We start from the raw sequence: 24,543 nt of genomic DNA, 5'->3' as shown, positions 1-24,543 counted from the left end.
TTAGCCGGTTAAGCCACGGCACCGGCCCACCACCACCACCATTGCCACCACACCTCCACCTACACACTCACTACTACTTCTACTACCACCTACATTGGGACCACCACCACCATCTATATCACCACCTTCACCATCTATACCATCACCACCCCACCCTCAACACCACTTATGCCACACTATCACCATTACCTAAACTGTCACCTCCAACATCTATACCACTACCACCACCAAAATTTATACCCTTACTTTCTTCTACATCATTACACTACCACCACTGCCTCCACGATCACATCTCACCATCACCACCACAGAGCCATCCCTGAAATTAAGGAGGATATCATTCCCTTTGGTCTCTCCTTGGAAGTCAGAAGATTATACCAAACGGCCTAGAAAATGTTCAACTGGAGAAGCCCACAGGAAGTATTACTTGTCAGCTGTCACGTGAGCACTTCATTATGTCCTAAGTGGACACAGGCCATTGCTGGCTAAAACACCTGGCACTATTTCTCAGAAGCACATTTCAGCATCTGCCACTGAAGTTAATTTGGATCAATACATAAAATACATAAGATGGAAGTTTTTTTCATTTTTTTTTAGCCATAGTTCCATTTATCACCCTGCAAACAATGGGAGGACTAGGAATAGGGGCCCAACCTGGATTCCCTCCCATTATTGCCACGGGTTCCAGTCTGTTTCCCCAACCTAGGAGGCCAGAGGTACTTAGCCTAGGGTTAGGGTATACTGACCAGCCACTGACCATGAGGACACAGCAGAGTCCAGCTGGTAAGCTGGAAGTTTTAAGGTCCTGAACCTTAAAATTTTTATTCCTCAGAAAAATTCAGTTACCTAAAAATGCAGCTATCAAGGTAATCTCTGCACAACAGGCCTTTATGGCAGTATTAAAAAGAACACATTGGCTTGGTACTCATATATTCACTGCAAAACACCCCACTGTTCATAAGTGAACCTCAGAAACATGATGGCTTCCACAGCCAGCAGCCATTAAAGATTGGGCTCTGAGCAAGCAAAGTTCAGATGAATAGCTCAGAATGCTGGAACTTCTGAGGCAATGAAAAGGCATGCAAGAGACAATAGCCAACATGCAGGTTCACACACCAGAGTCCTATTATGCCCTCAGCTCATTGCTCAGAATCCTACACATCCTCTGCTCCACTTCCCCACATCAGCCCAAAGCTTTTTATGGTCTTTCCAGACAGCAGGTTCTATGTGCACTTTCTCAACCACAGAAGGAGGGAAGACATCCTTAGGCTCTTCACCATTCCTGGGAGAGGTTAAGATAATCAGAGTTCAAATCAGATGTTCAAAAATATTGTCCTCCCCTAAAGACTGTAACACCTAAAAAATCCTTAGTGTCTCTGATCTGCAAATGCTAACAGTACTGACACTCTCACCTCAAACTACAAAGTGCCAGGGATCTGCAGAGGCTGTGGGCATGTCTTAGCCCCTCAAGTGCACTCAATGTTTTTTTTTCCTTTGGAAACTCAAGAAAGAGTTGTTGGCTTGCATTTCATTCCTCCTGTACCTCCACTTCCTGAATGTGTTACACAGTCAACTATGTCTAAGACTGGACAAATGGAGTAAGTCTTAAAAGGCCACCTTTCATTTGTTCCTTTAGGAGGCATTTGGAGGTTTAGGTCAAGACTATTTACCACCAGACAATTTGTTCCAGCAGTCACCAACCCCAACAGAACACATCAAGAACAAAGAAAACAACGTGGACATGGGCAGTAAGATAAAGCAAAGAGAGGCACAGTAAGAGTTTTGCACAGCGCATCCCCAGCTTCAAATGAACGTACCTTAAGGACAATTTTATTATCCGAAGTTGGCGTCCTCCCCACCCACAGTGCAAATTTGCAAGGATCTCCTTCAACATGTTCTGTGACACCCAACTCTGACGTCTGGATAAAAAGATAATTATGTAATTAGATGACAGTAAACTTATGGCAGGATGTACAACAGAGCCCCAGAAAACAGTTTTTGGAGACTAGTGGCCATGCTAGGTTTTAAAAAACATAGTTCCTTTACACTGGTAGGCAACCATATTTAGCTAAAATGAGAAAATTCTGTTCTCAGACTACGTGTGTTGGGTTTCATTTGCTTCTTCCGAGCTCCTCTACTGGAAATGCCAATGCAGGTCAACAAGCAGAAGACTCAGAGGAAGGAAAGCCAAAAGATCTGAGAGCCTGAACAATCAAAGCCTGGCCATCTTCAGTCTCATCAACAAAGCAACAAAGCGAGCCTACTATGCATTCCAGAATGGTGCAGCAACTGTAAGCTTTCAGCATGAATGACTTAGCTTCACAGAAAACAGAGCATGTTTTAACAGCTAGGTTATTTTCCAATTTCTTTGTCAATGGCATTAACTTTTAGTATTTCACTGGTGACATTGAAGGCATGGAGACAGAATCCTTCTTGTGACACAGGCAGACCACAGGGGAGAGCAGGAGGCCCACACTTCAGCACCCCCGTCCCCAACCTCCAGAGCAGCCCCAGGGCATTCTCCCTCCAGCCAAGGAAGTGATTCACAATCTCCAGCTCCAGAGGTGGTCCCTGAGGGAATCTTAACTTTTAGAAGATAAATTAAGTGAAGATGGATCAGCTCCTAAAACAGACCAGCTTGGTCTCCAGAGGCGGGATAAAGCCAGCTCATGAAATTACCAGCCAGCAGTGTTGCATTTTTTCTTTGCAGTCAGAATGTGATCTAAAATGATGTAAGGCAAGCTGTGATCCAAAAGATAATCTCCAACAGGGGGTCAGCCAGAGAAACGGGTACAACCACCATTTGTCTGAACTTGCAAATTTCAGATTATTAAGATGATTTCTGTACTTAGGAGTATTTATTACTTTGAGAGTTAGATTACTATACAGATATACAGTACATAAGCTGTCCAAATTCTAAGCATCTACCCACATTTACAAGGCATCTGCCATAAAGAACCTGATAGCATTTTCTCTTCTTTCTCACGTGGTTACTCCTCCTCAGTCTCATGACTCGGCCTGGCCCTGCTCAGCAGGTCTACATTAACAGCCCCCCTAGGGGAGATGCCCCACTAAGGGAACAGGCAAGTACAGGGAACAGCCTGGCCTCAGTCTTTTCTGGGAACAGACACACGGTTTTATGGAGGCCATCTGGGAAAGCTGGCACAGTGCAGAAACAAAATGGTGCCAAGGATGTTTCCACTGCCAAGAATACATCAATAGGTTAAATTAAGAACTAAAATGCACGCTGGATCTGCCAGAGCTCAAGGGTGCTATTTCCACACAAGTGGGGCTGTGGGTCATTCAAACTTCACTTCTGCTTATCAATATTTCTCTGATATTTTGCTATTTTAAAAATCAAATTTATTGGTGCATTTGATTTTAATGAAAAAACTCAAGTTCCATCATTAAGTTACAGTGAACCACCCATTAAGACTGTTTGAATATAATCCAACGTTGATGGGTAAAAAATGATCATGTAGGAGAGCTTAATCACAGTCAATATATCGATAAGGCTAGTTGAGTCACAGAGGAGACAAATGGCTTAAGTTTACTTAAGTTTACTTAGAAAATGTTTTGTTTTTTTTTTTTATCCTGCTGGTGGATGCTGTGGGATTTAGAAAGGACCAAGCCCCTTAAGCCAACGAGACTCCAGTGCTCCCTCTAGTGAACTCAGGGGTAGCAGAACAAGACGGAAATGTTATCACAGTTCAAACGTTTTAAGACAGTTTGGGAGGTTAAGCTGAAGGCCATAAACAGTAACTTTTCTCTACATACAAAAAGGTTAAAACCGTGTTTCCTTTAGACTTACAAGTTTGAACACCTATACTTACAAACAATTTGCTTTTGTAAAGGTACTTGCTTCTCCCACTGGAATCTTTCACTTCTTTACTAAATACTAAGGACATTTCAAAAAGGAAGAGATGTCGTTCTCGACCCTTTCGAATTAAGGTTTTTGGGTCCCACACTTGGAAGGATTCCTGCAGGATGAGTTCTCCCTGAGACTCAATGTTTTCATCAAATCCTACAATATGAGAAAAAGGAAGGCAAGTCAATTGAAAAGACAAATAAAAAAATGATACACAAGAAAGCATCAGTACTCTTTCAATGTTTGTAAAATGCCCATTAAACGGGCCTTGGAGAAGAATTTTCCATACTATCCCCTGACTTTTCATCGCTGACCTGCCCTTAAGAAGATTCTTCCTCAAACTACACACTACACATATGTTCCCTTGCTCAAAAACTCAGGGATTCCTCATAGCTTTATCCTTTAAGCTCTGTCCCCTACAGCTGGCATTCACACCACTTGAGACCTGCTTGAATTCCCTCCTTCTCTCTGCCCCCACATGGCCTCAGGGTTCCTCCATGTAAGCCCCCTTTTCTGTCCAGAAGGGTTCACCACTCTCCTGTGGATCTACGTGCCACCCAGGGTATTGACTTCCTGCCTCCTCAGCCCAGGACACCCTTCCCAGTGAGTCTGCTCAAGTCACAGCCTTCAAGGGCCTGTGTGGTCTGCCTTCTTGGGGCTCTTCCCAGCTGCTCATCCTCTGAGAGTCTGGAGACCTCTGCACTGAGTCACTCTCGCTCTGGCCACTTGCTGGTCTTCAGGCTCCTCCTGTCCTGGTGGAAGCAGCCTGCTTTATCACTGCAAAGGCTTAGCAAAGACATATCTAGGTGAGGCTGCTATAGATCCCAACTTCCACCCTACCTTCTTCTCTACTGCATAAGCTCCCTCTAGGGCTCTTCACACCTAGCCCTCTTCATACCCCTGTCCTGGGTAAGTGAGTAGGACAGTGTGTGGCACTGGTAGTCTCCTGTTTGTCTGGGGGCTCCCTCCTGTCCTTCTCCCTCACTTCCCACTAGATGGAATGGTAATGTGGTCCTAAAACACGCTGGATGGTGCCAACAGGGTGACATCAAGGACAGAGCATAGTCTGAGTCCTTGATGATGTCATGAGAGCTGCCAAACTAGCTCCACATTTTTGATCAAAGAACAATCAGTCTTGCCTGGCCTGGCATTTTAGTCTGTCACTCATTCACCATAGCAGGTATGCTCTAACATATTGCTCAGTGTTACCCATGACCATGACACAGGCTAGTGAAAGCATTTGAGGCAGAAGATTTCTTAGAAATAATTCTGAGTATAGAAGCTGTGTAAGAGTAAAGTTTTGTAACACCGAGTGGCTTTCTTTAAAAAGAAGATATTCATATCTAAACTCTTAACCACTAACTAAAGAGGGAGGTGTAAAGCCAAGATTTTTAGGGTTCGAGAAACCCTTTTAGAAACAGCACTGATGGAAGTACTGAGTGCTGGTACCTTCCAGCATGCTGAGGTGCATGGCATCGTTGGCTCGCTTGGGTACGCTGAGCATCACCTCAAGGCCATCTTTGATCTCCCCTTTCCCTTCCTCACAGCACGTCAGCAGCTCCTGTAAAAGACCAAAACTGTGAACCAGAGGAAGACTGTGAAATGTTTGCTAACACTATCTGCAGAAACTAAGGCACCTATGACATCCACGGTTTTCAAGATGAAAACAGACTATGGTCAATTGGGCATACAGTCTCAGAGAAGATGAATGACTGTGGATGGCATCAGGTAAACTAGATGTGATCATACTTTAAGATGAAATAAGTAGACCTTTCAACTACTATGCCTTAAAAACAATACATAAAAATATGTGATTAGGACAGCAATGATCATCAGCCACTGGTTAGAGCGGACAGCCACGCTACAGTGCAGTTGTCATGTTCACCACACGATCTGGGCATCAGTATGAACTCTGGTGCCAGGACTGCAGAGCCCTATCTAACCTGGAGCAGTCAAAGCCATGCAGCAGGTGGCTGGACTACACTTACCCAGGGAGCTCTAAGTGTACGCCTACATTTCAGAGCTATTTGGAGTGATACCCATTACTAAAGACAAGACAGGAGTAAGTTCACATGCTGGTGTCTCTAAGGTGTATCAGTCAGGAACAATAGTCTTTCGTGTCTTCGTGTTCAACAAAGAGGGACATAACCTTGCAGTCAGTGCTGGCTTCTTCCTGGATGATTCAAGTAACTCAGTGACCTGCCGAGCACCTTGACTCATAACTAGATGGTGTTGATCTATGATTCTAAGCAGCTTGGCAAAATGCAATTGTGTTGAGACTGACTTCACTTGCAGGAAACCTTCCTCACTGGGAGGTTCAAGCCAGCTTATCATTGTTCCCTGAAGCACCTCTGGGCAGAGTATGGTAGGTTTTATAAATTGAGGCTCAGCTTAGTGGAACCACATTAGAAACGAAATATTTAAATCTTCATACACCAAGATACAAAACGCCTTTGTAGAAGTGAAAGCAAAGGGCAGATCTGAATATGACAGATTAGCCTCCTGACTTATTTTATATTCACAGCAGCTACTCATGTTTGCAGGGATGAACACAGAATCAATGATACAGGAGAGCTTGTTCCTAACAGTACCATTTTCACAATACAACGCAGCCATTTCATACTGCTTCTCGATTTTTCGTGACAAAGAATAAAGAAGATTTTTTAGTTAACTTTGGCTTTTGAATGTTTTTTGTATTCAGAAAAATCATATAAATTAAAAAAAAAAAGGAAAATCACATCACATCCTCCTGATGCAGTGCCTGAGACAACACCTACAGCGTAGCAGGACTCAGGAAACACTGCTGTGGGACGAAGAGAGGAAGTCTACATCCTGATGCTGAGTAAACATCACCAGTCAAGGCAATGAAAATGCGTACTAATGACAAATAATGCCTTTAGGACAAGTGTTAGCACAAATTCTTAGATTTTACAAGCGTGATTTTAATGATAATTGCAACCAAGAAAAAGTAGACGTCAGTTTGACTTAAATACCTATGACTTGAGCGTCTGACATGCTCCATAAGGTGTGTGGGGTACTGGACCAACTGCATGCATGCAGGGTCTTTGTAGATTCATCGGAAAACCTGAGCATCTGCCGGATGTGGACTCAAAGCCCAGCCCAGAAAATGCATCAGTGATCATTCTGGGCACACTCCTCACCCTCTGAGGCTGGCTGCCACACCTGTCCACAGACTAGCAGTGCTGTGACAGTGACATATGGAAAGCAGACAACAGCTGGCCCACAGTCAGTAAGCCATCACTGGGAGCCAGGTATTAAAGCCACAAGCACTGACATCTAGTTCCTATCTCATGACGGACCTGGGTCCATCAGGGCAGTTCAGGTGAAAAACAAGGGATATGAGCTGATATAACTGCTACAATGACAAATAAGGCAAAGCAAGAAATGGCAATGAATCAAAAAAAGATAAAAACGAAAGCTTCCAAGTGTTATTAAAATTCAGGGTAATGCACATAACTATAAGGAAAACGTCAAAATAGGAATGCATAACTCATAAACTTCTGCAGGCTGAAGACATTCCATACATACTTTTAAAAGGAGCTGATACTTTGTTATTCGCTGAACTGGTTTGATAAGGTAGGAAGAGATGGAATTGGCTAATCCATGCCGCTGCTGGATCTCCTGTATTTAAAAGAAAAACTTTTATCATATAGCTGAACTACTTTATTTTAAAGACTTATTTAGTTACTTAAAAGGCAGAAATTTACAAAGACAGAGACAGAGATCTTCCATCCACTGGTTCACTCCCCAAATGGCAGCAATAGCTGGGGCTGTGCCAAGCTGAGACGAGGAGTCAGGAACTCCATCCCGGTCTCCCACATGGGTGGCAGGAGCCCAGGGATTTGGGCCATCTTCAGCTGCTTTCCCAGGTGCCTTAGCAGAAAGCTAGATCAGAAGTGGAGCAGCTGGGACTTGAACCAGTACCCATCTGGGATGTCAGCATCGTAGACAATGACTTTGCTATGCCGCAATGCCAGCCCGAGTAGCACTATTTTTAAAAAATGGCTCTAAGACTGCATTTCTTTTCCAAATAACTGAAAAGTATTTAATCCAACTGAAATAATGGAGATCTGTTTTCTCAAAAGGCTGTTAATTCATTAACTAAAACACCTTCACTTCTAAAACTTTACCCTGGGCTGTGAAAAAGCAGGGTGAAGGGGAGGACCCACAGTACTGGTCAGTGGCACATTTAATGATATGGTCACCACTGGGCACTCTGCAATGATGTCATCAACAGGCAACAGCTGCTGGCTGTCAGCATTCCCCACTCTGAAGGTGAGTGCCCTGTCCACCTTGTCCATGAGTGGCGCTACTCACCACTCCATGTTAAGCACCTGCAACAGAGCTCAGAGAGTGAAATGAGCAACTGGTAGATGTTCAACGCTGCCTATAACTGATGGTTAATAGACATCTCAGACAGGGAGGAAGTTGTAACTGAAACCCTATAAAAAAATTAAAATCACTGACAATAAATATTGAAGGCACACAACTTCTAAAATCTCTGAAAAGTGTGATCTCCTTTATTTTTAAAGATAGGTTTTAGGATTTTAAAAATGGCTTTGAATCTGAACACTAAATGTGACACACATTTCTCGCTGCTTAATCCTTAAGAAGTCTAACCCTGTGTGGTGTGGGTTTCAGCTGGTGTCCAAGATCCAGGGCCATGGGGAATATTAAAAGGGAAAGGCAGTACTGGGCAGGGAGAGGGCTCCGCATTCACAAAGGCAATGGTACATCTTTGCTGCTCATGAGAATAACCACCACAAAGAGTCATCTCCCTGGAGGGCTTCCTCTCAAAGATAGAAACTGAAGTCTGTTCTAATTTTCCAGACTCTCAGAGAACAGGTTATCACACTTGTCAACTCATAACCTAAAGACAGGAGCAAGCCCAACACCCTCAAAGCTTCACGCAGCTCAGCATACACACCATTCAAAAGTGCCTCATGAGGCCGGCACTGTGGCATAGCGGATAAAGCCACCACGTGCAGTGCCGGCATCCCATTTGGGTGCCTGTTTGAGTCCTGGCTGCTCCACTTTTGATCCAGCTCTCTGCTATGGTCTGGGAAAGCAGTAGAATATGGCCTAAGTCCTTGGGCCCCTGTACCATGTGGGAGACCCAGAAGAAGCTTCTGGCTCCTAGCTTCGGATTGGCACAGCTCTGGCTGTTGCAGCCATCTGGGGAGTGAACCAGTGGATGGAAGATCTCTCTCTCTCTCTCTCTGCCTCTGCCTCTCTGTAACTCTGCCTTTCAAAAAATAACCTCCCTGCAACATTTCTCAAAAAGCAACCGACCTGAAGCACCATTTCCTCCAATGAAAACGTAAATTATTGAATCTTCTTATGGGTACCAGGTGTTAACAGAGCTATTTGTAAAATTTTACTAGCTCATCCTTTGGAAAGTCATACCATCACAGAATTAGAATAGGGAAAGTACATGAAGTACAGAAGAAAACAGGCTCAGTTTAGTAGTGCACACTTATATGCATATGGTACATGAAAAAATCTTAATGACTACATATAAATAGTAAGTAATGACATATAGAAATGTACTTTGAAATTTCATGGAAAATAGAATTTTAAAAATTTAAGTTTATCTTGGTGCAAAAAAATTTAAAATCTATGCATATGAGAGAGTCTTTAAAAAATTCATGGAAGAATAGGAAAAAACTACATGGATTTCCAAAAAAAAACTTTTGTATGAAAATAAGCATTTTTAATTCCATTTTCCAGAAACTAATCAAAATACTCTTGTATACACACATACAAACATTTCAGTACTTGAGTAGGATCTTATAAAAACAGAAGAAAATATAACATAAACATGATAAACACAAAAATAAAATGCCACACTGACAACTGGGTGAAAGCTGTGAGTAATATCGTATCTCATACATACTAAACAGAACTGGAAAATGTCACAGCGTCTTTAGTAATCAATTACTTACGTCAAAGTAGGACCCTGCATGCTCCAGTATCAGCTGAGTAGAATCAGGCTTATTTTTGCAATATGTGACATACATCTGAAACTTGTCTGCCTATAAATAGAACAAAAAATGAAAAACAAAACTCCATTAATTAGAATATCTCTTTCAAACCACCACAAATCACAGCATGACAAACTTTCATACAGGAAAGAAGCTGTGTGGATAAAGAAAATTTCAGACTTAAACCAAAGAAACTCTATCTTAAGAAGAAAATTTGGGGTGGCCCTGCACTATGGCGCAGTGGGTTAAAACCCTGGTCTGCAAGTGTCAGCATCCCATATGAGCACTGGTTCTAGTCCCAGGTGCTCCTCTTCCGATCTAGCTCTCTGCTATGGCCTGGGAAAGCAGCAGAAGATGGCCCAAGTTCTTGGAGCCCTGCACCCTTGTGGGAGACCTGGAAGTTCCTTGTTCCTGACTTCGGATCAGCTCAGCTCTGGCCGTTGTGGCCGTGTGGGGAGTGAACCAGTAGATGGAAGACCTCTCTCTCTCTCTCTCTCTCTCTGCCTCTCTTTCTCTCTCTGTGTAACTCCGACTTTCAAATAAATAAATAAATCTTAAAAAAATAAATAAATCTTTAAAAATAAAAAAGGAAAGTTTTGAAATGAGAAATATCCTGCATATACCACACATTTCCAGAAGTCTCTTCCCCAGGCAATTGGGCTGGGCAACTGTCCCTCTCCTCCCACAGGGGCAAACCTCAGCTGCAGGCTTTTGGCAGCACAATCTTTGCTCTACTCATCTGCCTCCATTTTGGATTGGGTGACCCTCTGGCAAGACTAAGCACTGACCTATTGATCAGCCCCTCAGGTCAAGTAGAAGCCTGGCACACTCAGTGTTCTATTTCAGCCATCACTATGGCCAATAAAAACCCATCCATGGGGCTGGCATTGTGGCATAGTGGGTTGAATTGCCATCCAGCATCCCATATGGGTGCCAGTTTGAGCACTGGCTGCCCCACTTCTGATCGAGCTCCCTGATAATGTGCCTGGAAAGGCAGTGGAGGATGGCCTAAGTCTTTGGGCCCCTGTACCCACATGGGAGACCCAGAGGAAACTCCTGGCTCCAGGCTTTTGGCTGGTCCAGTTCTTGCCATTATGGCCATTTGGGGAGTGAACCAGAAGATGGAAGATACCTCTTTCTCTCTCTCCCTCTAATTCTTTCAAGTAAAGAAATAAATCTTAAAAACAAACAAACAAAAAAAAAAAAAAAACAAAAACTCAACCTAACAATGAGTTGGAGAAAGCCATTCTTTGAGGTTAAGTCTGTTATCTGACAGAAAAGAAATGAACATCTCCCCTCTCGTCAGTGCATCCACATAACACAGAACAAGCAGTGAGGCATCATTACCCAAGTGACAAAGCAGTGTCCAACATCCTCTGGCAGCTGCTCGTACTTTTCCAGCTCCTTCAGGAAAATGCTGCAAAAACAAAAACATTGTCATGCAGGGAGGATGTTTTAAAGCATTACTAGGTGGATATGTCAGAAACTGAAAAAGCTGTGTGCCCTATGGATTTTAAGAATTAAAGTAAGTAGCTCTTATCTAGGGCTAAGTTATTGAGATTTTGGAGTTTCTAACCAGTTTATGCCTTCAAACACTAGAGCAGCTTAGCTCTAGGAAAAGGCTAGAGTTAAGAAGCCAAGGATCAAATTCAGGAACACTAATGTTCAGTAGGGGGAAAATCCACTTAGCATCCTTATGCCTTTTGCTGGGCTGGGGGCAGAGAACTGAGAAGACCCCACCAGCTCTGGCTTCTGTATCTTCATACCAGCAGCTACTGGGCTGCCCAAGCTCAACCTACAGGAGCTCCTGACACTGCTGTTTTTAAGATCTTAAAGTAAAATTATGTGCCTCCTTTTGCACTTTTGGAAAGTGCATTTTATCTTGGTCGTTCTACACATCTGATCCTTCCTCAGTTTCTGTTTCCCTCTTACTCTGAAAGAAGAAACAACACTGTTCTGTGGTCCCATCAGGGACTCTTCTTTCTTTTATCCCTAAGAAGTAACTGACATGGCAGCTAATGACTCAGCTGGAGAGAAGGTAGAATTCCTACAAAAACACTTTCCTAGCGTTATTTCTGCAGAAAAAAAGTCCAAATACAAAGCTGAGTCTGTGCAAAGTCTCTAGAATGTCAGTTTTTCAAAGACTGGTAAGCTCCCTTCAGATTTCAACATAATCACTGAAAGAAATTTGCGTCAGACTTGAATTTCTCACCATGAAACTTGGGCACAGTACCTGGGTTTTAAGAGTAACCACTCCCCAAAGGGAAAGCCACTCACTTATGATGGAACTCATAGATCTCCTGCATGTTTCCGAAGATAATGAGCTCCTTGTTGACAATGCCAGGTGGGATCTCCTCCACGCCGCTGGTCATCTCCCACAGGTAGGTCTGGCCAGAAGGGAACAGGGGGATCAGACAAAAAACAACACCGCATGTTTCAGAAACAGCTACCTCTGACATGTGTAAACACACACTCAGAGTTAATGTGTAAATGAAAATATGAAGAATGGAACCTTATATAAAACATGAAAAGATTCTTTTTTAAAAAGCCCTTCAGTTGCTACCAAACCTTTAAGGAGTTTCTACACATTTCAGCTCTCAAGTTATTCCTAGCCTCATTTTGGAATGATCCTACTCCACAAGGTCCAATAAATATTCATGAACCACTATGTGTACGTTTCAATCATAATTAGTAGGCGCATTTCTGGGCAGCTGCTGAAAAACCCTCCACAGAGAGCTCCGGCCAGGGCGTCATGTGACAAACAGGCTGAGAGGATTACTGCTGCATCATCTCTGTCATGAGCGGAAAGAAGCCTAGAACTTCACAGAAATGCAGAGACACTAAACTGGCTGCTTAAGCACACTTTAAATTTCAAAAATAACAAAAACACCATGGTTATGCTAATTACCAGTCAGTAAGAATAAAATAGCAAGGTTACACTCTATATAAATAAAAAAGCAAAAAACAAAACAAAAACAAAAAAACGTACTTACATCCATACACTCCCGCAGGTCTCTTACATAAGCCTTCTCAGTTTGAATGAGCTCAGCCATGATGAACCTGGAACACAGTAACACACAATCAGGAGGCGTGGTGACTATATTATCTGCTTTTATGGATTTATGAAATAAGGAGCAGGGTCTAAATGCATTGGTACTAAAGTAATGGTTTTGAAGAATTAAAACAAGAACAGAGAGAACTGTTATCCAGCCACTAACTCAAAGAGAAAAAAAGGACTTTGGAAAAATTTTCACAGAGGTACCTACACATCGGAGGTTCTCATACCAGCAGGTACCTGGGCCAGGAGACTCGGGTGGTAGGGGTCTGTCCTGTGCAGTGTGGGATGCTCAGCAGCTTCCCTGGTCTCCACCCATCAGATAACAGCAGCTCTCTCCCTGCTCCCCACTGTCTGACAACCCAAATGTGTCCTCACACTGCCAAATGTCCCCGGGGACAAAACCATTCGCAGCTGAGAACTACTGAGTTAGAGCAGCCTTTTGTCTTCATTTAGACATAGTAAAGATTACTAATTGGCAACTTCTAAACTCCCAGATTTGTGTTATTAAATGTCCTCTCTTTAGTCTTACCATCTATTAATGACAGGCAATTTGTCAAACCCATATGGAACGGAGGCACAGAAATAAAACCACAAAACCCTTCTCTAAACCAGGTGGCAAGACGACTACGGTCACAGCACAGTCCATGCTGCAGAAAGTAAGCCCAGAGCAACAGAGCGTGCCAGTGCCTCTAATTTCAAAGCAGACAGAGAAGTCCAATTGTCCAAATGGCATTTCCTTCCCTTCATTCTTAAAGGCTGGCTTACTCTTTCCTGCGGGCAGATTTTCGTTTTTCTTCATTCAGCTCATGAGCGGCATCTCGAAGTTTCACCTCTGACCCAGGGATGCTGGCTGGAATGATATCGAGCTGAAGGCTTTTACTCTGTGGAACAGGAGAGCAATGAACACCGTTAATTAAGTAGCAAAGAGGACAGGAGGAAGAAGACTGATTATTCAGTTTGCACAAAGCAATTCACCGATTTGTTGGAATCTGAAGAAATCCCCAGGGCTTTTTCCAAAGAGGTCCTGTACTTCTCCATGCGCAGAGAGAAATCTCTGTACCTCTTATCCACAGCAGTGACACATTTTTTTATCTCTGCTGCATGGGCATGCCCCTTTTCACAAAAGCCATCAGCCAGCTGTATCAATAGCTTCACTCTCTCTTTGGTTTGCTGCAAAAAACAACAGGAAAGTATTGTGAAGCAAATGAAGTTGACTGCTACAAATCCAAACACAGAGGCGACCTGCCTGCAACTCTGAGGGCTGGACAGGAGGAGATTTGGGTAGTAGAAACTTAAAGGGAAGGCCCGTGCCCCTCCAGCACATGACTCTGATCCTACACTGCTTTTTCTTCAGCTCTTTCACAATGAACGGCAGTTTTAGGACCTCACAGAAGAAAAGTAGACCACCTTTCAACAATGTCTACATCAGGAGCTCAGCAAGAGAAGCAAACATCCATTCAGAATGTGCTTGGTACCGTTCAGCTGCTCTCTTCTTCTGAAGAATGTAGGGTATTCAGCTGTGCCACAGAGGTCCTGGCTGCAGCCAAGTGTATTCTATGTGCCCAGGGCAAGCAGCCACCTGATTTCTCAGTCTTCCTAAAGTCTGAGTGGCAGAGACTGTCCCCATGGCTGGGACTCTACTGCATCCCTGAGGAAGTGTCTGTATCACACACCACTTCGTTTTTTAAATTCTCAGTGGAGGTGTCAGCGCATCAGCATAGTAGGCTAAACCTCCACCTGTGGTGCCTGCAACCCATACAGGCTCCAGTCCATGTTCCGGCTGCTCGTCTTCTGACCTAGCTCTTTGCTTTGCTCTGGCAAAGCAGTGCTTGGGCCCCTGCAAGCACGTGGGAGACCTGGAAGAAGCTCCTGACTTTGGATCAGCTCAGCTCCAGCCTTGCAGCCATTTGGGGAGTAAACCAGCAGCTGAAAGACCTTTCTCTCTGTTTCTCCCTCTCTCTGTCTGTAACTCTCTCTCTCAAAAACAAAAAACAAAACAAAACAAAAAACCCAGAATCTTTATAAGAATTTTTAAAAATAATGATTCTCAGTAGAGAAGTGCACCAGCCAAAGGTACTTTATATTTCATGCCTACGTGAGAACTCTGCCTCAAAGAGAGTATTCCCTATGTACATGGAAAAGATCTTTTAGTAGGATAACCATGACTTTTTTACAAAGTTAAGGAGGACTATACAGCAATGGTTATATGGATATATTTGGCATCGATTTTTTTCTCAACAGACCTTCTCCTCACACCCATTTCACTAATTACTGTGGTACCAGGCTCCCTGCCATTTCCAATTAAGTAAACTACTCTTCTACTATGAAATTTGCCTTTCTCAGGTTTTACTAGGAATTCTTTATGATGAATACTCAGGAAATTGGCTTTAAAAATCCCTAAAAGAGAGAGTTCAAAACCCAGAAAAATTATCTTAGTTTGTAAAATGCAAGTTTTGAGCTAGAGATTACTGGACAACTTGTGAAGTTGGCTGTGAGGACACCTCTGGTTCATGAGGCTTGCACCCTCGAACGTCTGCATGGTATCTCCACGGCTGCTTCACAGGCCCACCCTGGACCACCTAGGAACTGTCTTCCAGCCCTCTTACAGACGCATAGTTGTGTATCTGTTAACCTGTCTGTCTCTCTTGTGAGAATGTCACCTCCATGGCCCAGGGATATCTGCTTGTTTTACTCAGTTATCTCTATTGTCTATCACAAGCGCCATTTGCAGAGGGCACTGTGGAGCTGTATGTATGTGTTTTTAGGGACTAAGAAAGGCATGCGGTGTTCTAAGCACTAGGGACATGGAAGATAAGATAGAAAAGATATTGCAGCCAGTGCCATGGCTTAACAGGCTAATCCTCCACCTTGCAGCGCCGGCACACCAGGTTCTAGTCCCGGTTGGGGCGCCGGATTTTATCCCGGTTGCCCCTCTTCCAGGCCAGCTCTCTGGTATGGCCCGGGAAGGCAGTGGAGGATGGCCTAAGTCCTTGGGTCCTGCACCCGCATGGGAGACCAGGAGAAGCGCCTGGCTCCTGACTTCGGATCAGCGCGATGCACCAGCCGCAGTGGCCATTGGAGGGTGAACTAACGGCAAAAAGGAAGACCTTTCTCTCTGTGTCTCTCTCACTATCCACTCTGCCTGTCAAAAAAAGAAAAAAGAAAAAAAGAAAAAAAAAAGATATTGCAGCTTGCCCATAAAACAGAAAACACTCATCAGCAGGAGGCTTGAGGAAGGTGTTTGTCTATGAAGGACACACACCAGGAAACATACCAGGTGCCAGCAGGTGGCACCAGAGGTGGCACCAGAATGCTGACACTGAGTGTAGATGCAACACAGAGATTTCCCAAAAGCCAAGCCTGGGGAAGTAAGTCTTCCAGAAGCAAACTTCATTCACACATTTAAAGAAAGTCTGCTGTTCAGATGGGGACAAAACACTTCTCCAGAAGGCCTTCCTTGGCTCTGCAGAAGAGTGCAGGTAGCCTTTTCTTCCACTATGCCTTTATTTTTCTTCCTACTTGTCATGTCTATGTAGATACATTTTATCTACTTACCATGCTACTGTCTGTCTGTCTACCTTAGCAGGCCCTCCACGTGCCCAGCACCAGTTCTGAGGACAGGGTTGGGGCTCCATAAGCAACTGATTGTAACTAAAGTACTTAAAACTCAAGAATTTACTAAACTACAAACCTGATTTTTTTTTTTTTTGACAGGCAGAGTGGATAGTGAGAGAGAGAGAGATAGAGAGAAAGGTCTTCCTTTTTGCCGTTGGTTCACCCTCCAATGGCCGCTGCGGCTGGCCCATCGTGCTGATCTGAAGCCAGGAGCCAGGTGCTTCTCCTGGTCTCCCATGTGGGTACAGGCGCCCAAGCACTTGGGCCATCCTCCACTGCCTTCCTGGGCCATAGCAGAGAGCTGGCCTGGAAAAGGGGCAACCAGGACAGAATCTGGCGCTCCAACCGGGACTAGAACCTGGTGTGCCAGCACTGCAAGGTGGAGGATTAGCCTGTTAAGCCATGGCGCCGGCCCAAACCTGACATTTTAAGATACACTCATGGGGTTCAAAATTCTAAAGGCAAAAAAGGATACAAAGTAATCACTCTTCTCACCCCACCTGGTGTCATCAACCCCAACATTAGGGTCACCCTACATACTTGCATACGCATGTGCAAGCAAGTGCACGCATGTAAAAATGCATGTATTTTTCTCGCTTACATGTATATTAATGTTTCCCACAATAAACAATGCTCTTATCAGAACAAAAGCAGCACCCTTGCTCATGTTTGAAGCCACCTTTGTTATGGAAGATTCATAAGCTAACAACTCCCCACCAGTGGGCTTTATTGTGGCTTCTAATCTCCCACTGCTGACAGCAATCATGTAAGAGTGACCCTCAGCACCTGTGCTTTGACATGTGTCTGAGCATGAGGCTGGAGCACACATTTCAAGGTGTGGAATTGCTGGGGCAGACAGAAGTTTTCTGTGTGCATTATGCTATGAGATGCTGCCAGAGACCCCCACAGAGGTCAACCCAATTCACACCTGTCCCAACCTTCAGGGAATGGACTCTTTTCCACTGGTGTGATTTAACTTTTGATCTTGGCCAACCTACTGGGTGAAAATGAACTCAGTGTAGTCTTGATTTTCACTTTCCTTATTTCAAGTAAAGCTGGCAATCTCACATGCTTAAAAGCCACTCAAGATTCCTTTCCTGCAAGCCATCTATAATATCTTTTGTCCATTTTCTTGGTCTTTTTTCTCTTATTCATTTGTAAATGTTCTTACTAAGCCCTTTGTGATATGAGTGCAAGCATTTTTCCTTACTTGCTTTTGGTTTGTGGTGGACTGCCCTTTAGAAATTTTTGTATTTTTTGATTAGGTAAATTTGCTAATCTTTTTCTTTTTTTGTTTGGATTTTGGATTACTGAGACAAACTTCACTACATAAGGATATATACATATATTTAAAAACTCTGTTATCTCTACTAGTACTTCTAGGTTTTCACTGTTGATATATAAATCCAACTTAATTTTTGTTTTCAAAAGGCTACCCAACACTATTAAAGAGAATTCCTGTCTTCTAAAGAGAAATACAATAAGGGTTTTCAAATTTATTTTATTTATTAATTCTAGAGATTGTTATAAAAGTAAATTTTTACTTAAAATTATATAAAATTATAATTGAACAATGTCATCTATAGGCATAATCAAAGAAATAGAAAAAAATAAAAAACTGAATCCTTAAGGCCACAGGCTCATTGTGCAGCCGTAGTGAAAAAAGCAAATCTTAAATCTCCTTCAGAGTACTCTGTCGGGCATTTTCTGAATACCTTCATAATTGAATCCTAGAAAAAACAGAGCTCATGTACTGCATATAATGACTATGATTTACTAGCTAAATAGTCACAATAATGAGAAGCACACAGCCAAAGTTGTGGTGCATCTGCAGGATGGAAGAGCCATGATCCTTACCTGGAGAGGCAGGACAGGGCAGCTCTTGAGTGCTCATCACCTCCAGGGGCAGCCATCCACCCAGCTTCCCTGAGCACCCCCTCCCCCCGGGTTCTAGCATCCACCCAAGGCCAGGTCCTCTTGTGGTGCCCCAGCCTGGGTCTCTCTGCAGCCCCACTGAACTGCGCAATCCTGCAGAACAGAGACCACTGGTTCCCAGGGCCTAGCACCCTTTAGGGCTGAGGGTAAAGGAAGGAGGCCAAGAACAATGGGAGGAGTCAGAAATGGTTACAGAAAGCAGACTCACAATGTTACAAAGTAGTGTTGTCACTCAATGACTTTGAAATTGCTCTTTGATAGGCTGTCAAAGACAGTTTGACAATCTTGTTACTTTAGAGGAACGCTTCTTTTTGACTCAAAATATCCAGCTGGATCACTTATTTTTCTATTCTTAAATATGAAATAACCTTTGACTTTTCCTAAAAAGCCATTGTATCATGAAAAAGAATGGCACTTCTGAAAATACTGCCAAGGATGTATAGTCAAAACCTCTGAACAAAGAACTCCACAGGTGACGAGCATAACTCTAAGAGTCCCCAGACCATTCTGAGTTAAAGAAGGAGAATCAGCCTCTGTGGGAACATGCTTTAATCTGGAAAACAGTCACACCAGGGTGTGGGTTCTCACCTATTACCTTAAAAACTCAGATTTACTCATGTACACTGCATACACCAAAAGATGAACTTGCTTCTATTTTGAGCTTCAGGGTCAAAGGGCAAACGCACTAGCAGGATGCTGACATGCATGCTGCCAACCACACACAGACAAGCTCAAGACTAGGCCAAGTGTGAGCACCACCCTTCATGTGTTCCACTAAGGACAAGGAAAGAAGCAGTCACAGGATACCTGAGAGTCTAGCTGGAAACACTGGGGAGTGTGTCACAGAAGTAGCAAGAACTCAAAAAATGCCTTGGAAAAGAAAAAGGAGAGAGAAAAGGAAGGGAAGGAACAATGGAAAAGACAAGGAAGAAGAAAGGGAGGAGATGTTCCACTGTTTACAGAAACTCAAGGGACAAGAGGACACAGGTACCTAAAGTGGGTGACGAAGAGGAGAAGCCAGGGACAGGCAAGGAAAGGCAGTAGGAAGCATCATCTGAGCTACATGATGTGCAGCTGCCCACTGGCACTGGCATGGCCCGTGTCTCCAGTCTCGGTAGGCACTTCTCAGTGACACTTTTGGGTGTTGCTTCACTGACCTGAAGCATCCTGCTCCAGTTTTCAGTCCACTCCAACTCTGTACTCACCTTTGCTGTTATCTGAAACTCCTCATGTTCCTTCAGCAACTCCTGGGTGTGCTGGATACTGGAACCCGTGGAAGTGTGCGTGGAAAGGTAGAACTCCCCGTTGTCGTGGATCCACTCCAAAGCCTGAGGAGGGAGGAGGTAGGAAGTGTCCACCTTGAAACCCCTGTGAAGAAAGCTCTGTCTCCAAGGAGCTGCTCTAAATGTCAATTACAAGCAAGGCTGGCCTGATCAAGAAACAATCCCTCAAAGAGAGAGGCATTTCTGAAATGAAGATCACAATTCCAAAAAATAGAAGCATTCTAGAAAGTTCTAAGCATGTCACTTAGATAGCAACAATAACAAGTTCTTACCACTGTGCAGCGAAAGGCACAATAAAAGGCCTTACCAAATATCTTTTCCCAAGAATGCTGAGGCAGTCTGAATGCCTCATATGGTGAGGTACCCAGACATTCACATCACCAACACCTAAGAACCTTACTGGGGCATTTTAATTGAAAAAGGAAAACAAATGTGCATTTCCAGCTCTCAGGCCTTTCTGTCTACTCCTGGGTCCATCTGGGGTGCCCGGGCATGCACCCACTTCACTTCCTTTTGAGGGCTCCCGCAGAGGACCCCTCAACATTATGCATAAGTACACCACTGGCAGTGCAGGGAGGAGGGGCTGGCAAGAGATGCAACTTGACCCTTCTGGTTGTAGGACAAAAGTTTTCTCATCTGAAAAGAAGGGGTGCAGACTGCAGTGGAATGCTAGTTCTAAATCATTATTCTCTCATATTTTTATGTGGAAGCTGACTTTTTCTGTTTTTATATATCTGAAGTGAAATCAGACTTCTTTAAACATATGAGCATAAAATAATCATGTTATAGAAAGAAGAACAAAAAAGGACAAGTGTTTCTATTTGCCCTTGGTAATCTCTGAGTCACCTATTGTGATTTGCTGTTCTTAGAGAAACACAGACTATCTCTGTTAGATACATCGTAACATTTGTGGCATTTTTGCAGGAAAAACGGAAAAGGAAACCTTGACCTCTGTAAATCTTCAGCTTACTGGCTGGGCATTTGTTTCCATGCTGCCTGAGTTTGGCTACCCTGTCCCTGAAACAATGCTAACACTGCTTCCAAATGAAGGCCATTTCCCTAAATCTATTCAAAGCACCCACTTTCTCCACTCTTGCAGCACATCATCTCCAAGTGTTCACAGTGGAGTCACTGCTATAAAGTCCAGAGGAGGGAGAAGTCCAGACCTTCCCCCTGTGGACGGGGCAGGAGGACACAGAGGAAAACAGCTCACAAGAGACAGTGGCAGTGACAGTTGGGAGATTTGTCACAAGGGACATCAAGGAAGGCTGGACCTGAGTGGACCTGAATGGGCCCAAGTCGGCCTGCTGCAGGACAGTCAGATGGGTGAGGCCGAGGAGAGGTCAAGGAGAGGCTCTAGTGGGTCACAGACACAGCTAGCCTTTATTTTATTATTATTATTTTTTATTTTTGACAGGCAGAGTGGACAGTGAGAGAGAGAGATAAAGGTCTTCCTTTACCGTTGGTTCACCCTCCAATGGCCACCACGGCCTGTGCACCGCACTGATCCGAAGCCTGGAGCCAGGTGCTTCTCCTGGTCTCCCATGCGGGTGCAGGGCCTAAGCACTTGGGTCATCCTCCACTGCACTCCCGGGCCATAGCAAGAGAGCTGGACTGGAAGAGGGGCAACCAGGACAGAATCCGGTGCCCCGACTGGGACTAGAACCCGGTGTGCCGGCGCCGCAGGCGGAGGATTAGCCTATTGAGCCGCAGCGCCAACCACAGCTAGCCTTTATATCCTAACACTAAAGTGGCTGCCATGTGGACAGGAACTGAGGTGGAAAGCAACAGCAGTCAGCAGCCTGGAGTGCAGGTCCACAGGCCCCACACGGCTGGGGTTCCACTGGGTGAAGAGGGGCTGGGAACTCAGCACTACTGGATCAGAAGGAATGCAGGTGAGAAGGTGAGGGAAAGGCAGGGTTCAAGAAAAGTCGCCTGGTCGTCCTGAGAGGACTGAGATGAGCGGCGCTGGGGGCACTGGGAATCCTGCATGCTGGTTTGCTTTGGGGAGGCCACCATAGAGAGGTGTCAAGGAGAGATCCTAGATTCATAAATCCGGAGACCAGAAATGGAGGTCAGGGCTGGGCAACACCAGAAAGACAGATAAAAACGAGGAAAGAGAGACAGGAACAAGTGTGAACTGCGCTCAGAGAAAGGCAACCGTCAGCAGCGGAGACAAGGGAAATGAGGGTGGCCGGCAGGCAGGAGGGAATGGAAGGAGGCCTCGGGGAAGGGCACCTAGGGGCAGGGCCGGGAGGCCATAGGCTCCTTCTGCACATTCTCTCCAAGGCAGTGGCATCCATTTTGGAATCTCATTATACTGCACAGACGACTGAAATCCACAGCACTGTGGTTCTGGAATGGCACAAAACTCTATAGGGCAGTAGGGCTGCCAGCGTAAATTTACACTATCTGCAATGGGACAAATTTATCTTCCATGTCTATTAGATTACTATTTTAATTTTTCTTCTTAGTAGCTGAATGATCCCTTATCTTTCAACCCAGAGATAATAAAGATACTCAGATGTAATGAGTATGAAACCATCTCTAATTAGAAATCAAGGCAAGCTGCTAATGATTCTGAGCTATGGTTGAGCTATCTTTAAATAGTGAAGGAAGCCGGCGCCGTGGCTCACTAGGCTAATCCTCTGCCTTGCGGTGCCGGCACACCGGGTTCTAGTCCCGGTCAGGGCGCCGGATTCTGTCCCGGTTGCCTCCCTTCCAGGCCAGCTCTCTGCTGTGGCCAGGAAGGCAGTGGAGGATGGCCCAAGTGCTTGGGCCCTGTACCCCATGGGAGACCAGGATAAGCACCTGGCTCCTGCCATCGGATCAGCACGGTGCGCCGGCCGCAGCGTGCCAGCCGCGGCGGCCATTGGAGGGTGAACCAACGGCAAAGGAAGACCTTTCTCTCTGTCTCTCTCTCTCTCACTGTCCACTCAGCCTGTCAAAAATAAAATAAATAAATAAATAGTGAAGGAAATGTAAGTTAACAGTAGACAACAGCACTGCTTGCAACCTTGCTATTGGGAATGTGATGGAGGCCGGCGCCGTGGCTTAACAGGCTAATCCTTCGCGTTGCGGCGCTGGCACACCGGGTTCTAGTTCCGGTTGGTGCACCGGATTCTATCCCGGTTGCCCCTCTTCCAGGCCAGCTCTCTGCTATGGCCTGGGAAGGCAGTGGAGGATGGCCCAAGTCCTTGGGCCCTACACCCGCATGGGAGACCGGGAGAAGCGCCTGGCTCCTGGCTTCGGATCAGCGCGATGGGCCGGCCGCAGCGGCCATTGGAGGGTGAACCAACGGCAAAAAGGAAGACCTTTCTCTCTGTGTGTCTCTCTCACTATCCACTCTGCCTGTCAAAAAAAAAAAAAAAAAAAAAAAAAGGGAATGTGATGGTACAACGTGGTGAAGTCAGTCAAGATGAGAAAAGGGTGGAGTCAGAGGCTAGATCCAGGACGCCTGAAGCTCAGTTTATGGAACTCTGGGGAACTGAAGAGTTCTGGGTCCAGGGTACCAATTACAATGACAACATTTGCAACCCAGGAACAAAATCTGTTCCCTAAGTGGGAAACCTATGCTGAGGAAAATTTAATTTTTCTTAGGCTAAAAAGGTTTTTTGAAATGCCTACTCTGTGCCAAGTTACCAGGTAGATGCAGAAAATAGCCTGGGACTGAGCTGACATCAGGACAGGGGTCACCGCCAACCCACCGCACTGAGGGTCCCGGTGACTCTAAGCAGGTAACACACATCAAGTCCAGCTGGGGCCTGGCCACACACAGGTGTTCAGAGAATCTGTCTATCTTCTCCCTCATGTTTTCCTCCTCAACCCTGGATTCTAGACAGCTTGTGAATTCTCATGCTACTAAGATGAAAGGGAAGGGACAAAAATCTTAATGTATAAGACAGGGATAAACTTTTCCTTACAGCAATTTTCCATGACTGATAATGTAGGTAGGAGCACTTCAAGCCAAAGTGACTTAAGGTGGGAACACTCCCAATATTCCCCTTCATGTCTCTTGGCAAAAGGCAGAACTTTTTTTTCTGCTTTCATTATACTGAATTATTAGAAATTCTGTCTTATTTCTTCTCTAGTTTTAAGAGGCAGATTATGCATTAGCAGGAAGCTAGAACTGGTAGCAATCTAATAAGAGATGTGGGTGTCCCAATCGGCATCTTAACCACCAGGCCAAATGCCCAGCCCTGTCATGTTTCTTAATTTTAGTTAAATTTGTCAAAGATGGAACAGCAACATAAAAAACTATAGCTAAGCACAGAATCAAGATTCCACAGTGATTATGAAACAACTATCATAATTATTTGTAGGAAACAGAATGGTTCACTTGTGAAAAGTCAAGGTCACTGAGCGACACACCTTTACCAGGCTGTGGGGATTTCCCCTTTGCATCAAACTGATCATTAAAAGGCAAGACTGCTTTATTCATTAGAAAGTTGTCAAGGTGGCTGCAATGTCAAAGTCTGCCTGATGGTGGTGGTGGTGTGAAGAGCAGGTGTGAGTCTGACCTGCTTGGCACTCCTCTCGAAGACCACGTATTGCTGGCATTGATCCAGACGTCTCTTCCTCATGGTCCAGTAATGCAACACCCTGTTCTCCCGCTGGAAGAGTTCATTCAAGATATCTGAGAGAAAAAGGACAACACATATGTTGATACTTGCAACCAGGTAAAACACCTGCAAAATCCCACTGGTTTTTATTACAATACAATAAAAAAAAATCAATTCAAATTTTAAAAAACGCCATAAAACCTTAGGAGAGGGAAGA

The 24,543-nt window shown here is 44.5% G+C and overlaps 1 protein-coding gene across 2 annotated transcripts in view; it reads right to left on the bottom strand.

The window, feature by feature from the left end:
- Positions 1-24,543, bottom strand: part of TRIO (trio Rho guanine nucleotide exchange factor) — a 387,461-nt gene that overhangs the window by 104,799 nt on the left and 258,119 nt on the right. For both annotated transcript variants that reach the window (XM_062211811.1, XM_062211812.1), the window contains exons 20-31: positions 24,285-24,400; positions 19,687-19,809; positions 13,907-14,101; positions 13,697-13,812; positions 12,867-12,933; positions 12,151-12,260; positions 11,221-11,290; positions 9,835-9,924; positions 7,418-7,510; positions 5,318-5,429; positions 3,834-4,024; positions 1,818-1,919 (exon numbers count right to left, since the gene is read on the bottom strand). In XM_062211811.1, the coding sequence (XP_062067795.1) occupies positions 1,818-1,919; positions 3,834-4,024; positions 5,318-5,429; positions 7,418-7,510; positions 9,835-9,924; positions 11,221-11,290; positions 12,151-12,260; positions 12,867-12,933; positions 13,697-13,812; positions 13,907-14,101; positions 19,687-19,809; positions 24,285-24,400 (1,385 nt within the window). The remainder of the gene's footprint in view (positions 1-1,817; positions 1,920-3,833; positions 4,025-5,317; positions 5,430-7,417; positions 7,511-9,834; positions 9,925-11,220; positions 11,291-12,150; positions 12,261-12,866; positions 12,934-13,696; positions 13,813-13,906; positions 14,102-19,686; positions 19,810-24,284; positions 24,401-24,543) is intronic.

Source organism: Lepus europaeus, chromosome 15 (genome assembly GCF_033115175.1).
Source record: "Lepus europaeus isolate LE1 chromosome 15, mLepTim1.pri, whole genome shotgun sequence".
NCBI classification, from domain to species: Eukaryota; Metazoa; Chordata; class Mammalia; order Lagomorpha; family Leporidae; genus Lepus; species Lepus europaeus.
This window is presented reverse-complemented; position numbering and strand designations above follow the sequence as displayed.